We start from the raw sequence: 17,212 nt of genomic DNA, 5'->3' as shown, positions 1-17,212 counted from the left end.
CCTGCCTGCATGCACACTTTGGAGCAATGTGCTAGGGGGACAGCATAAGTCAGGAGTCAAGTCTCAGCTCTGTTTCTTCCTAAGCCCTGTGACCTTGGGCAAGTCAAGTCACCTCCCAGTGCCTCATCCACAAAATGGGAATAACAATCACACCTCATTCACAGGATTGTTTTGATGATTAAATGAATTAATGTTTGTAAAGTGCCTGACACACAGCAGGTACCAAAATATTTCATTCATTCAACAAACACTTAGAGAGCCCTTTCTGTGTACTGGGCCCATAAGCTTGGGGAATACAATGGTGAACAGGACAGATGCAGTCCATGCCCTCATGGAGTTCACACTGAAGCAGAGGAGATTTTAATGATGAGAAGGAACCAGCCGCACAAAGAGAAAAAGAGCACACATGGCAGGGGAAACAGCAAATGCAAAGGTCTTAGGGTGGGAAAGAATAACTGAAAGGAGCCAGTGTATGTATGATGTGTGAGTGAGGGGAGCATGGTAAGAAAAGATGTCACATAACTGGGCAGGAGCCATATTACTTCAGGGTCTTATGGGCTGCAGTCAGGAATTTGGATTTGATGCTCGACATAATTGAAAGCTCTTGGAGGGTCTATGGTCTGGGGCAGGGAAGGGACCTGTGTGGTGTGACCTGACTGCTCTCCTTCACTGCCCACAGTGCCAGCAACCTGGGCTTAGTGTTTCCTTCTTACCTGCCTGACCTGCAGCTCCTCAAATTTCTAGAACTAGAAAGCCCATCCGAGGCCTCAGGATTTCACGTTTAGATGCTCACTGGGGAAGTGCGTGGGATGCACACACTACTAGCCTGTTGCAGTTTGCTCAGGCTGGTCTGTGTGCAGAAGGTCTCTGTGCTCAGTGACCACTCTTCTGGCAGGAGAGCAAAGGCTCTGGAGCGGATGACATGAGTTCAAATACTAGCTCTGTCGCTTATTAGCTATGTGACCCCTGGAAACTCATGTAGCCTCTGTGAGCCTGTTTCCTTATCTATAAAATAATGTAAGAATAGTAACTACTTCCTAGGGCAGCTGTGATGATTCAGTGAGTGAATGTGAAGGCAGCACTTCCACTCTCCACCTAGCACCTAGAAAGAGCTGCATGAGGCCCGTGGACAGGCAGTAGGTTGGTGTCTTTGACTTTGAGACTGGGGTGAGTTAATATATGGGTAAGTGCTGCAAACACCCCAGAAACCTTAACAAAGGGCAGCTACTGCCATGGCCAGGATAACATTGCACACCAGTGTGCCACTTGGTCCCAGTTTTTCCTTTCCACCTTGAGGAATCACCAAGACCTGTCAATCTGACCTCCTAAATCCCTCTCAGATCTCTTCCTTCTCCCACTCACTGGCACCTCCCCAAATCAAAGCCCTGTTACTTCTCACCTAAACAATTACAAGAACCTCCTACCTGGTGCTCTTCCTCCCTCAGATCTTGTTCTCTTCCGATCCAGCCTCCACGGGGCCATGAGAGTCATCTAGACACACGCAAGTCAGATCAGCTCCTCCCTCTGCCTCGAAACCACCGGGATAAAATGCCAGGTCCTCAACCTGGCCGACAAGGCCTCCCCGTCTGGCCCCTGCCTCCTCTCGGCTTCACATGTGCCACTTCCCTTAGGAGCACAATTCACCAGCCTAACTGTTCCTTTGCTCTAGAATGACATTCTCCCACCCCTGCCCTCTTTTCCACCTAGTAGATGTCTACCCTTGCTGCTAGAGTCTCTGTGACATTGTCCCAACTTCACTTTTTCCCATGGGTTGTTCCTTCCTCCCCCAGCCCCGACTCCGTTTCCTGTCTGTTGGTGCACATGGGTCCTCCTCCCCACTAGATGGTGAGCCCTGAGGGCAGAGAAGACAGCCCTGCAAGCAGAGCAATGACATCATCTATTATTGTAACTTCAGCACCCAGCTTAGCCAAATGCAGGGCTCATGAGCACAAACAATGGCAGGGCCCAGGCAGGTTACACCAAGGAGAGAAGCAGGCTGAATGGGGCCTGCTGTGAACTGGGGAACTCCCTGCACACCCACAAGGGGGCAGCACCCCTCAGCGTTAGCTGAGTCATCCACTGGGACCAGATCTTAAGATTTTTTTTAAAAAGGTGCATTGAGAACTTACATTATTTATTTATTGTTTATTTATTTGTAAGCTCCACTTCTGAGTGTGGAAAGTTAGTTTTTTTTTTTTTTTTTTTTTTTTTTTTTTGGGTTTTTTTTTTTTTTTTTTTTTTTTTTTTTTTTTTTGAGACGGAGTTTCGCCCTTGTTACCCAGGCTGGAGTGCAATGGCGCGATCTCGGCTCACCGCAACCTCCGCCTCCTGGGTTCAGGCAATTCTCCTGCCCCAGCCTCCTGAGTCGCTGGGATTACAGGCACGCGCCACCATGCCCAGTTAATTTTTTGTAGTTTTAGTAGAGACGGGGTTTCACCATGTTGGCCAGGATGGTCTCGATCTAGACCTCGTGATCCACCCGCCTCGGCCTCCCAAAGTGCTGGGATTACAGGCTTGAGCCACCGCGCCCGGCGAAAGTTAGTTTTTAAACCATGCAGAACAAAAAAACCTGGACTTCAGGCCACACTTGGTCTTTCAACCTATCATTTTGCAAACTCAGAATTTTTTTTTTTTTTTTTTTTTTTTGTGGCATGAGGGAGTGAATGAATGACTGTTTCTGGATTTAAGTTTCCTACAGCTACTGTAAATTTCAAAGGTTTGGGGGAACTTATGCATAGTCAGTTCAGTTGCTATTTGGTTTGATTTTTTGGTGTAAGGACATGAACATCAAAATCGAAAGTCAAGTTTTTACATTTCTCTCTTTAAAAATAAAGCCCAACCTTCTTTTACTTGATGGCTATAACAGTATTGCATTTCCTGGGTAGCTCACAGGCCTTGTGAGCAGATCTGTAACCTCAATTGTGGTGACATCCCCTCTTTGAGATGTGGGTCACCCCAGAAGGAAGGGAGGGATGTGAAAGCCACAGAGCCTGTTTCCATGGTGGCTGATTTGCTTAGTTTGGTAACCTTTTATAAACAAACTGTGCAGGGATGGCAACAGCACAGTTCCCTCTAACTTCCACCTACCTCATCCCAACTATCTTAGCATCAAATAAGAGAGGTTGGGGGAAGGACTGAAGACTCTCAATTACAGGTATCAGGGACTCAAATTCCTTTTAGGCCCTGGCTCCCTGTCCCTGGGACTCCTATAACTGGCTTTGGGCTGCAGAGAGGGACTTGCCCAGAGGCCTGCAGGGTAGGAGGGAGCCAGTTGCATTTCCTGAATGGCTGGAACACCAGACCTTGAGGTGCTTGATCCTCTAGTCAGGACCAAGGCACTCAGTCCCCCAGCTATTAGAAGTGTTGGTTGATGGCTCACAGTCGAGTCCCTTCTCCAAGGTAAGAACCCCTTTCCTGGGGGGCAGCCTGTATCCAAGTTCTAGTCAATAGATGGGGTGGGGTGGGAGGTAGAGGAAGAAAGGCCCAGCTACCTGGCCTCAGCTGGGGCCATCTAAAGAGCATCTCAGCTCCAGAGCTTCCCATGTGATCGACTGAGGTCTCCAGTGTAACTACATTGCAGGTGAACTCCTGTCTCTGACCAATCCTGCTCCCTCACAGGTGCTGTTCCAGAAGGCAGTCCCCAACAAACCTCTTGCAGGCAAATTGATATCTCCAAATCTGTTTCTTGGAGATGCTTATGACCATCCCTGCCTCGGCCTCTTTTCTCTCACTGCCTTTTGTCCCTTCTTGAGCACAATTACTCCAAATGCCCCCATGATCATCTCAGAGGATGATCCTCAAATCTTTCCTGTTGCCACGGCCACTCTCCCAGTCTGCCCATTTGCATTTCTCAGAGCCTGGTGGACATCTTCACTGGATGCCCACTTGTTTCAGTCTCAAATTTAATATATTTAATAGAACCCTCTCCCACTACCCTAATCCACTCTTCCTCCTTACTTCTGTATTTCTGTGAATGAATCCCAGGCTGGAGACCTTAGCGTCACCTTGGGCAACCTCCTGGTCAGAAACCTTTAGCATTCCCTCAATGCGAGCAGAACTCGAGCCTGTGTTCCTTCTCCTCGCACTCAAGGCCTTCCTTGTTGACTCCAGTGAGACTGAATTCCTGCCAACCTTCTAATCCAGGATTTCTTAACGTTTTTCTGGCTTGGACTCCATGAGGAGTCTAATGAAACTTATGGGCCCCTACTTGGAATGTTTTTACAAGCACAAAATAAAATACATAAGATTACAAAGGAAGTCAATTGCATTTAAAGTTATCTATATATATCTTAAAATTTGCAACACAGTAATATGCATTTCATTATTAACACATCAAGTAACATGAGCTAGTGGCGGGTCCAGTGACTGTCATGATTTTAAAGTAGTCGTGAGTGGGACAATAATTCAAGATACCTGCAGCAGCAGTAATGAGACATACAAACATCTGTGGTTCCTATTAGAGATAAAGTCACAGGTAACTGCCAATGCCACTGTGATGTATGGTCTGTTTTCATAATGGAAGAAAAGCTAACTTTCAGTTACAGGTTAATGAAGATAAAGTTGTAATTTTTTTCTAATTCAAGTACATGAACTCCTGGTCAAGCACCTCTGTGCTATGGTGAGTCCATACTGTAGCTCAAATTGGATATTTGCACTTCCCTGAATGAATGTCACGCATCCTACATCCATCCTGGCTGATGCCGGAAACTGGCACTCGGGCACGGGGTCAAGTAGGCCTCACTATCCACATGGACTTCTGCCACAGGCTGGTCAGGGCTTGGGGCTAAGAGCGGTGCAGAACACTGCCCGCCCATGGGCAGCTCTGGGAGGGTATCTTCTCTGGCTTTTCTCCTCTCAGGTCCCAGGCCCTGTCTGAGTGACTTTACACGTTTCTGGTGGCCCAACCAAGATTATCCAGGCACTTGGCTCATTGGGTGGTGCACAGCCATCAAGCAAGCATCTAGTTGAAGATGCCTTCTCCAAGACACCATTTGGAGCTGTGGAGAGGCCACTACTCTGCTCGAGCCCTTCTCCTGAACTTCAGACCTGGGACTCATCCAGCTCTACTCTTACCTTGCTACCAGATTCGAAATGTCCTGAAATGCATGGGATGGTCCTGTACAATGAAGAATTGTCTTACCCAGAAGTACCGTGATGCCCTAAGTGAGAAATACTGCTGAGGAAGTTTATAGCTGTTTGCTTAGTGCTTCAGTAATCCTTGGCCTGGGGTGCCAGCAACAGAGGCAGAGCGAATCTGTGGGCATTTCTCTGGACTCTCTCTAGTCCCCTCTGGCCTGAAATTCCAGTGACCTTTACATCTAGGATTGGGATTGAGGGAGCAATGTATAATACGGCGAGAACCTTCCCCCACTCCCCCGACTGTGGCCACTGCAGCTATCAGTTCCAAATCCAAGCTTTCTCAGGCCTGGGATTTTGCTAGGTCAAGAGGAGCTCCCTGGGCTTGACAGCTGCCACTAGGGAGGGTAAATTGGCAACAAGCTGTTTTTAGTTTCCTTCAGATGCCTGGTGGCCTAGGACCTTGTGTCTCTGCCACCCTGGGAAGGAATGTCTGTCTTAGGCAGCGTCTGCTTTGCAACTGGAGCTAGGGAGGGGGTACTCCCACCTGGGGCAGTAGAATGTGCCAACTCCTACTGTGCTTTTGCTGGTGAGTCATTTCCAGGTAGGAGCTGTCACAAGTTACCCTGCTGTTCACCTCCATTGCTTTCCATGAACCAGTCTAGTTTCCTAAAAACACCTCGTCCCTATTTCCCAGGCCAAAATGCTCCAGGATATGCCTGCAGCCCATGATTGTTAGAGAAGTGGCTTCTTCTGTTAGTTTGACCTGTATTCTGATGAAAGTAATTAGTCACTAGTACTGCAAAAAACAATATTTTGTGACTTTCAAATTAAATCTGTTACAGATAATGAATACTTATATAGGGGTACTTATTATACTGCTTTATACTTTATAAAGCACTTTATATATTAGATTGAACTATACTAAATTGCTGGCATTTAAATGTTTTGGGCAGTTTCATAGGGTTAAACCTAATATATTTTCTCATTTATTCCTCACTATAATCCTGGGTAGGTATGCTTAGCCCCATTTTGGAGAGTAGAGTACTAAATCTTAGAGCGGTGAAGTAACTTTTGACTAAGATTATATAGATCGGAAACTGCAGGGTTGAGACTTGAACTAAGTCTGTCTGATGCCAAGTCTCATGCTCTTGGTTCTCAAGGTAGGATGATTCAGCCTGTAAAACAACTGCTAGGCTTCAAGACTCCTAGACTACCCTCAGGAATCCACTGGCTAGTTTTACTTGTCACCTTTTCTTAGCAGGAGAGATCAGCAGGTGCATAGATGCCTGCGAGTGGAAGACTCTACAGTGATGAGGTGACAAGTTCTAGTTTTAAGGCTTTGGGAGCCCTGAGGAGGCAAAACAAAGACAATATCCAAAGCATGTGAATTCATCTATACATTTATTCATCCAAGAGAGTGCCATTCGGTAGCTCCCATGTATGTGCCAGGCTCTGCACTAGGTGCTAAGTTAGTGCAGAGCATAGGCTGCCAACATTCAGGGAAGAGACTTAATCAACAGGGCTTCTACACTTTGGCCAGCCCAAGGAGGGGGCTGGAGCAGTGGAAGCTGGGGTGAGATTACCAGGTGCATGGGACTTAGATTTCCTATGACACTACTCTGTCTTCCTAGTCTAGGTGTGATTTCTTGGGAGGTCACGGCTTGTGAGATCAAACAGAAAGAAGCTGGGCTGTTGCCTGGTGCTTCAGAGTCTGATACGACTGAGAGTTTCTAGGCTGCAGGGCTGGAGGAAAAGGTAGCAGCAGGAACGGAAAAGGAATTCTGGTGTTCCAGGCATGGCAATGGGGAAGTTGGTGGGCGGGGCCGATGAAAAAGAGCTCCCTCCCAAGCAGCCACAGGAGAAAATTCCTTTCTCCTGCAGCCTAGCTGCTCTGAATCCTTGGCTCCACCATAGGGTTGGGTCTTGTAGCTGGGCAGCTTGGGGAGAAAAGGCTGGGAGAGGGCTGGTTTAGAACTTAGTCAGGCAGTGGGCATGGGGCCTCCACCTTTGTCCAGAGACAGCATGTTGTCCTGTGGGAGATAATCACATTTCTCAGCTTCCTGCCAACCCAGGGGCCAAACCCCCAAGCCTGCTGTGGAGTCAAAATGCTTCCCAAACCTGGCCTGACTCGGGCCAGGGCAAAGCTGGCTGCCCTACCTATCCCCAGTGCTCTCCAGCCACCTGCCTCCTCCCACTCTGCTGACACCCATCCAGGCACCAAACCTCGAATTCAAACCCTAATGCAAGTCTCCTTGCAAGATGCAATTGCACCCATGCTTACCATTCCAGGCTCTAAGCTGTGCCGCCATGGCTGTCACCACTGCCGCTCAGAAGCACAGTGGCTCTGGGGCCACACAGTTAAGATCTCACGGTTGAGTAAGTCACAGTGTGGGTTCCACCCACCACACCCTCCCCAACCACAGTGTTAGGGATTTCCTCAGAGACCCATTGCCACACACTCTGCTTTTGATAAAAAGGGAAGCAGGCATTGGGTTTTGAGTGTGATGAGAAGCTGTGAACAGAGGCATCTCTGGAGGCAAAGAAAGGGGAACCTGTGACAGACCTCAGATAACCACCTCCTGAGCACCCAGGCTCTTTCTATTATCTCTGTGGCCAGCAGGCTACAGCTTGTGGAAAGGCCAGGGCATTTATACAGCAATGTGCATAATGACATGTAAGTTAACACAGCAGTCCCCAGCCATTTTGGCACTAGGATTGGTTTTGTGGAAGACAATTTTTCCACTGACTTGGTTGTGGGGGATGGTTTCAGGATGAAACTGTTCCACCTCAGATCATCAGGCATTAGTTAGAGTCTTATAAGGAGCATACAACTGAGATCCCTCACATGCGCAGCTCACAATAGGGTTCGTGCTTCTATGAGAATCTAATGCTGCTGTTTATCTGACAGGAGGTGGAGCTCAGGTGGTAATGGTTGCTTGCCTGCCACTCACTTCCTGCTGTGTGGCCCAGTTCCTAACAGGTCATGGACTGATATGGGTCCGTGGCCCAGAGGTTGAGACCCCTGGGTTAATGGACTGCATATACGATGACTGCATATATGACGATGGCCCCATTAGATTATACCATATTTTTGCTCTATCTTTTCTATGTTTAGGTATGTTCAGATACATAAATAGTACTATTGTGTTACAATTGTCTGTAATATTCAGCAAAGTCACATGCTGTATGGCTTTGTAGCCTCGGAGCCATAAGCTGTACCATATAGCCAAGGTGTGTAGCAAGCTACACTATCTAGGTTTGTATAAGTACACTCTACGATGTTTGCACAATGAGGAAATCACCTAATGACACATTTCTCTCACACTGTACCCCCATTGTGAAGCGAGGCCTGACTGTACTTGGCTCAGCTGTTCTGGTCTGCACTCAACCAGCATACAATGAGTGTATTGGAGTCCACAAACCAAGGCCCTGGGAAGCTTCATGAGTTGCCCCGAGTGGTGAAGTTGAAGTTTTCATCCTCAATGTCTGACATTCTAATCCGTTACTACCAACCACAGAGACACACAGCTCAGGTGACATTTTGAACCTCTGCCTGCTCAACCTCCACTGTCCAATACAGTAGCCAGAAGCCACATGTGGCTCTTAAGCTCTTGAAATTGGCAGTCTGAATTGAAATGTGCTGGATCTGTAAAACATACACCAGATTTCAAAGACTAAATATGAAACAAAGAATATAAAGTATCTCATTAATAATTCTTAATATTGATTACATTGTAAGACACTATTTTTGATATACTGGAGTATATAAAATATATTGTCAAAATTAATTTCACCTTTTTCTTTTTACTTTTTCAATGTGACTACTAGAAGTGGGGATACTGGTACCAAAATTGGCAAATAGATGAATGAAATAAAATAGACAGTCCAAAATAAACTTATGTATATATGAGCATTTAGGGTATAATAAAGGTGGCATTTCAAATCAGCTGGGGAGGGGAATGTAGCTACTACAATGAAATTCAAAATTCTGTAAGTGGCTGGCATTTTGTGGCCCACGTTATATTTCTATTGGATAGTGTGGTGCTAGACTTTTTATTTTACCTAAATGTCCATTAACAAGGGATGGGTTCCACACATCATGATGCATCCACACAAGGGGATGATATGCAGCCATTAAGAAGAATGAAGGAGATCTCTTTGAGTAGAAATGAGAAAACTGCAGAGTTATTAGTAAATTGAAAAAAAAAAATGGGCAAGGAATGGACCAGCATGTATTGTATCATCTCATTTGTGCATCAAACGCACACAGGTGCTTATATAAGCATGGAACAAGTTTGCAAGGACACACAAGTAACTGTTACTCTTGATGATTTTGACATGTGTGTTTCACTTGAAACTCTTCAGTACTATTTGAAATTTTAACAGCAAATGTGTCATTTTACAATAACAAAACCATTAAATTTTTTTCATACATTTAAAAATAACATATAATGGTTTACATAACATAATACTATTAAAATAAAAAGAAATGCCGGGCGCTGTGGCTCACGCCTGTAATCCCAGCACTTTGGGAGGCCGAGGCGGGTGGATCACGAGGTCAAGAGATCGAGACCATCCTGGTCAACACGGTGAAACCCCGTCTCTACTATAAAAAACTACAAAAAATTAGCTAGGCATGGTGGCGCGTGCCTGTAATCCCAGCGACTCAGGAGGCTGAGGCAGGAGAATTGCCTGAACCTAGGAGGCGGAGGTTGCGGTGAGCCGAGATCACGCCATTGCACTCCAGCCTGGGTAACAAGAGTGAAACTCTGTCTCAAAAAAAAAAAAAAAGAAATAAAAAAAGGAAAAATCTGAGTTTCTATTATTCTATTCATAGCTTTATTTCTATTCCACCACTTGTAAGCACCCCTCTCAGCTTTCTTATTCTTCCCTTTCTGTCCTATTATTTCCTCACCTTCTCTTTCCTCTCTCCTTCAAAACCCACAAGGGTCTATGAATGGGGAACTATTCCACTTCTGTTGGCTCCCCTTGCTCAGCGGCTACCTCTGTCTTCCCGTGAAGGAAGAGCCTGAGGAACGGCACCATATTGGGTACTGCTCAATTAAACACCGTAACCAGAGATGGCTGCATCAGCTCTATCAACTGCAGAGAAAGAGACCTGCCTAGTAGAAATACATCCTACCATTTCTTCCTAGCAATTTTGCCACATTCATGTTAAGAGAGGGCTATACAAAAGAGAGGACAATAACTTAGTAAATTGTGTCTGATTTTTTTCTTTCCTGGTTCAGGGTGGGTGGAGGCAGGGTAAATGCAGCAGGAATTGGAGAAAAGGTTTGGTTCACGTTTGGGAAACCAATTTAATTGACACCTGCAGTTAAACATCACTAAGAAGGTTTAAGTGTTTTGAAAAGAAAACTATAGCGGTTGGAGAAAGTAAAAAAGCTCTCCAGCTTCTGGGAAACAGGTATAACAAGAGATGTGTTCGCTCCAGGGCAGATGGGAACCTCAGTCCTTAGAGTTTAATTGAGAGAGGAAGAAAGACAAGAGGTCTCAGCAGACTGTCAAGCAGATAATAGCTTCTGAAGGGTAGGCCTGCAAGAACTAACAAATGAAAGTGGTGTGGGAAAATACCAAATTTTCTTTTATGCTCCTTCTCAATGCAAATGGAATAAATTCTTTCGAATAAAGAAGGGCTTTGAATGTCTATTGAAACTTTTTTGTTTATCACGGAGACTTTCCCCTCCCCCTTCTCCCCAAAAAGTTAAGGACCTGGCAGTGCAATAAGTAGCAAAAACACTGGATGGGGAGTCAGGAGACAGCCGCGGTCCTGAATTTGCAGAATATGACAACAAATATGTGTGAAATTCCCCTGGAAGCTCTAAAGCATGGTTAACTGCGGTTAAGTGTGGTTAACTGTTACGAAACTCAAGTTTGTCTATGGCCCTTCCCATCTCCTTCTCCCCTTTTGGGCCCTCTTCTCTTCCAACCTGTTGGAACAAACACTATTGGGCACAAGGTCTGAAAGGAATCCAATTCAAAGAACATATATTGGTCCCATAGGAGAGCACCTAGACTGAAGAACATTTTTAGCATCCTAAGTTAATGGCAACTCAGCTATTTTTAAAGTAGTATCCCATTCAAAAATGGGAGGGCTAGGGAGAGATTTGTTAAATGATACAAAATTACAGCTAGGGAGGAAGAAAAAGTTCTTGTGTTCTATGCCATTGTAGGATGACTATAGTTAACAATAATGTACCATTGCTAGGTGTGGTGGCATGTGCCTATAGTCTTAGCTACTCGGGGGGCTGAGGCAGAATGACCGCATAAGCCCAGGAGTTTGAGGCCAGCCTGGGCCACACGGAGAGACCTAGTTTCTAAAAGAAAAAAATCTAAAAACCCAAATGATAGTATATAGTTTCAAATAGCTAGAAGGATACTGAATGTTTCCAACATAAATGATAAATGTTTGAGATACTGGGTATGTTAATTACCCTGATCTGATCACTAAACATTATCTGTATCAAAACATTACTATGTACCCCATGAATGTGTACACATAATTACATTTGTCAATTTTAAAACAGTTTAAAAATTGGAAGCAAACAATTTACCTCTAAGAGGAATTCTGCATTCAACCTAAAGCTAGAACGCGATATATTATTCTACACGAAAGGAAATTTTTAAGTACTAAATGCTTTTTTCAGATCAAGTCTAGCAGGCTGATTTCTGTACTGAAGGACTGACATCATACTGCTCTACAGAGGGAAGATAAGGAAAAATGGACCCTCCATATATCATACCTCAGCAGCCTTGGAATTGGCTTTGTGGGCTCCAGTGGTCCAAGTCCTGGGGACACAGTTAGCTAAAATATCTCTTTGCCTCTTCCTCACTCCCAAAAGTTAGTCTGTCACCAAGTTCTATTGATTCTGCTTCCAAATCTATCCAGAATCTGGCTATTTCTCACCAAGACCAAGCCACTATTGCAGGCAGAAGTCTCCTAAGTGGCTTCCCAGCTCCCTCTCCTGCCTTCTGGCTCTACACAGCAGCCACAGTCAGCTTTTTAAAAGAGCAGCCCTACTGCATCTCCGCTCTGCTTGGACCTCAGATAAGGAGATCTTTGGCTAATATCTGGCTACGCCTCTGGGCTGAAAGCTCTGTGACAGCAGGGACCCTATCTGTTTTGATCACCACTGTATGCTCAGGCCTGGCTTAATGCCTGTCATGTAGTAGGCACTTATTTGTTGAACGAAGGAATGGATTTTAGCAGTGCACATTCGTACAGTGCTTTAAAGGTAATAAAAACTTCATTTGATGCTGAGAATAACTCTGTCATAACCTTGTGTTATTGCTCTCATTTTGCAGATGAGGAAATTGAGGCTCAGAGCATGGTCTAGGTTGGCAGAGTTAATGCAGGACATATTGAAATCCAGGTCTATGGGGGTCAAAACACCATGCCTTTCTGGCTAAACCCCTCAGAGAGCTACGGGAGGAGTTCAGAGGCACTTTTGATATTTCTTGGCTGTATAAGGGGCCACTTTACCCAGGCCTTCAGGGCCCTAGGGGCAAGACCTGTGGGGGTTCCCTGCCAACCAGTGAGGGGGGACAATGGATTCTAAATCAGGCTTTCCTGGATTACTACTCTAACTACAGTGACCTTATTTTCTAAATCTCAAATCAGAATTCTTGGTCTGACAAACAGAATAAAATACTTGAAACTAGGACTTTTCTGAAAAATCCAGGGCACAGAATTGCTGTACCTATACCACATGGCAGCTACATAATGGGCCCTTCTTGGCAAATTCTGACCCAGACACCTTTGTCTATCACATTTCAAGAAGATTCTTTCAAAAATAAAAGCTGTTTTCTGGGCCTTACCCCAAATTCTTTCCATCTACATTTTTTTGTTCATTTAATTACTTCCCTTACTTGCTCTTATCTTTCCTATTAACAGCTTTCTTCTTGGTCTGCCTGAAAGAGCTTCTAGGTCCTGCTTGCTGATGGATGCTATAAGAGATTGAGAGAAAGTGCTTGGGGACCATGGCAACAGGGGCCATGGCAACAGGGGCCAAGCACTGAGAGACAGCACTTCCTGGTTTCTGTTTTAGACCAAGTGGTGCTGATAAGGCCTGATGGTCCCATTGTGTCTGCTAATCAGGCAACACTGCTAGCAGAAGGCATTATGGAAAAATTCTGTGTCCAGAAAGAGCTTTGCAATGCTGTTGCTTTACTGCACCCTGTGTTGCAATGGTGGGTTCATGGTAAAGGCCATTGCCAAATCCAGGGTTGAATCTAAAATTTGCCCGAAGTACACCTCACACGTGGTTCAAGTATACTTAGAGCTCCATGATGGACAGGCAGGCAGGTGACAATTAGGGTATTAGGGTGACAATTGCAAAAGTTTGATTGTCATTCTCTTGGGCCTGGAAGTTGAGAATTGTAAGGTTCCCCAAGCAATATATCCGAAGGATTTATACTGATGTCTGGCAGAGAAGAGGCTCTTAGTGAATTGGGGTGCAAAGTCTCTTCCCATGGAAGTTATCTATCTCTCTGATGTACTAGGTGCCCCTGAACAATAGGGTAGGCTCTAGAGGGGCTGTGAACCTGCCCTGCCTTTTTCTTGTCTTCTTTGTTTTTTGTTTTGTTTTGTTTTAGATGAGGAGCTCCTTCAAGCATATGGGAAAATATTAGGAACAAATTTAAATCCATTTCCCTATATTTGCCCCAGAACCTTTTCCCAAAAGAAATAAAATGTCACAGCTTGAGTTGAAGCCCCCTGTGTACCTTCCCAACCACATTCTCCTCCCCCACAGAAGTAGCATTCTCCTGAATTGGATATCTCTGATCTGCATGCATGTTTTAAAATGCGTTACGTATGTGATCATAAACAATAAACTACACAATAGGGGTTGCATGTTCTTAAACTGTATAAATTGCATCAAATTGTGCATATCATTCTTTGCTATCCTGGACATTCACGGCATATATGCCATCGTTCCCCTGTCTCAGAGTTTCTCTAGGGTGTAGACCTAGGAGTACAATAACTGAGGTAAAGGGTGGGAGTGTAAGTTCTTAAGCCTTTTTGAGGGTAATGTTCTGGTACTTATTTGAAGTAACCATTTACACACTGTTGGATGCAGTAACTGCACTTTCATAAAGCTATACTAGGGCTGGGCATGGTGGCTCACATCAGTAATCCCAGCGTTTTGGGAGGCCAAGTCAGGAAAATCACCTGAGATCAGGAGTTCAAGACCAGCCTGGCCAACATGGTGAAACCCCATCTCTACTGAAAATACAAAAATTAGCCCAGCATGGTGGAGCACACCTGTTATCCCAGCTACTCAGGTGGCTGAGGCAGGACAATCGCTTGAACCCAGGAGGCAGAGGCTGCAGTGAGCCAAGATCATGCCACTGCACTGCAGCCTGGGCAAAAGAGTGAGACTAGGTCTCAAAAAAGAAAAAAAAAATTAATTAAATAAATAAAGTTATGCTAGGGGAATACTCACACACATGCACACAGATGTAAGTCCAAGAATGTTCATTGCTCCATTGCTAGTAATAAGATGAAAATGGAAACATCCTCAACATCCATCAATGGAAGGTGAAGCAGACAAATAACCTGTGGGCCACCCACCCTACAGAACATCTTCGACTTTGGAAGGAAGCAGGCCCTTTCTCGCCCACCTCCTTGACTCCTGGATTGAAGAAATAATGTTGCTCATAGCACAAGGCCAGGTATTCGGGAAGTGACTGGTAACTGCTTGTTTATTGGATGGAGATACCCTGATTACTGCTATGTGGGGACCTGGCCAAGGTCCTACATCTGCAGAGAAGCCATCTTTCCTGGCAACAAATTCCAATATATCTGGGGAAATAGTCCAGAGAATAGATTAGAACTAAGGTTGTAGAACTATCTTAAGGAGACAGACTTTATAAATATTTGAAAGCAATATTAGCGAATTGATGAGATGGCTTGCCTTGTCTCAAAGCTAATTGACCAAGAGAAATAAAAGGCTTTTTCCTTTAGTTGTGAACATCAAGAAGTATATGTATTTGTGGTACCTGGCTGTGTGTTGACTTGAGAAGTCCAAACTTATCTCTAGAAACATAAGCACACTTGTATTTACTAGGAGTTTAGCAGACATAAGTGAGGAAGTTTAACTTGAAAAATGAAATCAATAATCTCAACAGATAATACTTCTTGAATGTCTTTATGCATTAGGCACTGAGGTGGGTACTTTGCATCCTTTGTCTGGACTAGTTTTTAAAACAACATTGCAAGGGAGATACTATAAGCTCCATTTTATTGGTAAGGAAATGGAGAAGTCAAGAAACTTGCCCAAGGTCACCATAGTTAGTGATTGTCAGGATTTGAACCCAGGTCTGTCTGGTTACAAAGCCTGTGTTCTTCTTAATACTGCACTTTGGAGATAAAAGTATTAACTCAGCTAATGAATTTGCTGAATTTGGCCTTAAGCCTAATATATCAAAGAAGAATCTTACAATGTTCTGCATGCCTCCCTCACTCACAGCATTCTTCTGAACAGAGTTGACAGAAGGGATTCCTCAATTTTGGATCACTACTCATTCAGTAAATATTTTGTTGAGTGGCTACTCTGGGCCTGGCACTGTTCTTTAGGTCACAAATGGGCAGGCCAGAAACTCTGGGCCTGAGTCAAGGGTAGCCATCTTTCATTTGGGTCTGAGGGTGCCCAGTGGCCTATGAGGTGCTCTGTGCTGAGGACTCAGGCTGATAAGAATGTTTCAGAAGGTGGAATGACCAATTGACCCAATAAGAGCCCTCTCTTGGGGAATGCATATGTGACAGATACATACAGAGGAGCACAGGCAGTGAGGTGGCCCAGAAGCCAGGAGATGCCCAGGGAGACAGCAGTAGCAGAGCCATGGGGAATGGGGAAACAAAGTCATGGGGAGCGGTCTTGTCCCGCACTCCTGAGGCATAGTTGTGAAGAGTAGTGGCTGCCAGGGAGGGCTTCACTTATACATCAACCCTTACATTCATGCCCCACCACTCAAGAAAACAGAAGCACACCTTTGTTCTCCCAACCTGAAACAGGCCATCTAACCTACAGCCCTTGCCAGCAAACTGGCATCCAATCCAGGCCTCCTGGTCCTGGCTTGTGATCCAGAAACAGTTCTGCATGAAGCTGAAAGAGGGTGGCAAGGATCAAAGAATCTCTTTTGGCACTCAAGGACTTGCACCATGTGGGTTTGTGGATCATAGGTATGCGGGGGTGCTGCTACATACCTAAGGTCTTGGGGACACAACACTTGTGGGCTACACCCACCGCTGGGCTATTGTGAGCACCTCAACCATACTTATGGGGAACAATGGAAAATCTCTGCCTTCCCTGAACACACTCCCACCCCCACCACCTCAGGTTCTCATCCTGTTCCCAAGCACACATTTAAAAGGCTTATCACATGCTGTGATGGGGAGAGAGGATATGGAGGAAAAGGCACTCCCATACACAGCTAGTGGGAGGGTCAACTGAAACAACTTCTTTGGAAGGCAGTTTGGCATTAACTGTCAAAAATGTTAATGCACATTCCTGTTCACCCAACAATCTCACTTCTAGGGATTTCCAGTATAGATTTAGTGCATACGAAGATACATGAACAAAGAATACATGAACATTGGAGTACTGTGTGTAATAGCAAAATACTGGCAACAACCCCCATAGAAGACAGGTCAGATAAATTGTGGTTCAGTCATATAATGGAATTCTCTGTAGCCATTAAGAAGAATTATGTAGCTAAGATGTGTGCTGATATGGAATGTTCTCCAAGATACAGTGCCAGGTGAAAAAAGCGAGGTGCAAAATGTTGTGTATAGTATGTTATTAGTTACATTAAAATTTTTTCTCTCTCTTTCTTCCCCACCCCCTCTCCATACACACATACACACAAACACATATACACACACACACTTGTATATGCACAGATCATCTTGGGAACGACACCAGAAACTGGTATTTGTGTTCCCTTCTTGAGAGGGAAGCTGTTAAAGTGGGGATAGGGGGCTAGGGGTAAGTAGGAGAATTACATTTTTTCACTAAATAGTCTTTACACTGTTGAATTTCTTTCCACAAACATATATTACTTAAAAAATGTAAAAGTAATAGGCAAAAGCAAAACTAATTGCAGAAGTCCT

The 17,212-nt window shown here is 44.8% G+C and overlaps 1 protein-coding gene across 7 annotated transcripts in view; it reads right to left on the bottom strand.

Moving 5' to 3' along the window:
- NHSL2 (NHS like 2) overlaps nucleotides 1–17,212 on the bottom strand; it is a 79,222-nt gene that overhangs the window by 40,919 nt on the left and 21,091 nt on the right. For 2 of the 7 annotated variants that reach the window (XM_017517830.2, XM_017517831.2), the window contains exon 1: nucleotides 7,361–7,443. The exons of 2 other annotated variants lie outside the window; for them this stretch is intronic. In XM_017517830.2, coding sequence (XP_017373319.1) covers nucleotides 7,361–7,388 — 28 coding nt within the window. In that variant the 5' untranslated portion in view covers nucleotides 7,389–7,443. Of the gene's footprint in view, nucleotides 1–7,360; nucleotides 7,491–17,212 lie in introns of those variants that run through there. 3 more of the 7 variants (XM_017517836.2, XM_017517832.2, XM_037734643.1) reach the window with 3 other exon arrangements.

Source organism: Cebus imitator, unplaced genomic scaffold, assembly GCF_001604975.1.
Source record: "Cebus imitator isolate Cc_AM_T3 unplaced genomic scaffold, Cebus_imitator-1.0 Scaffold648, whole genome shotgun sequence".
Taxonomy (NCBI): domain Eukaryota; kingdom Metazoa; phylum Chordata; class Mammalia; order Primates; family Cebidae; genus Cebus; species Cebus imitator.
The sequence above is the reverse complement of the archived record's forward strand: the minus strand, read 5'-3'. Positions and strand labels throughout refer to the sequence as shown.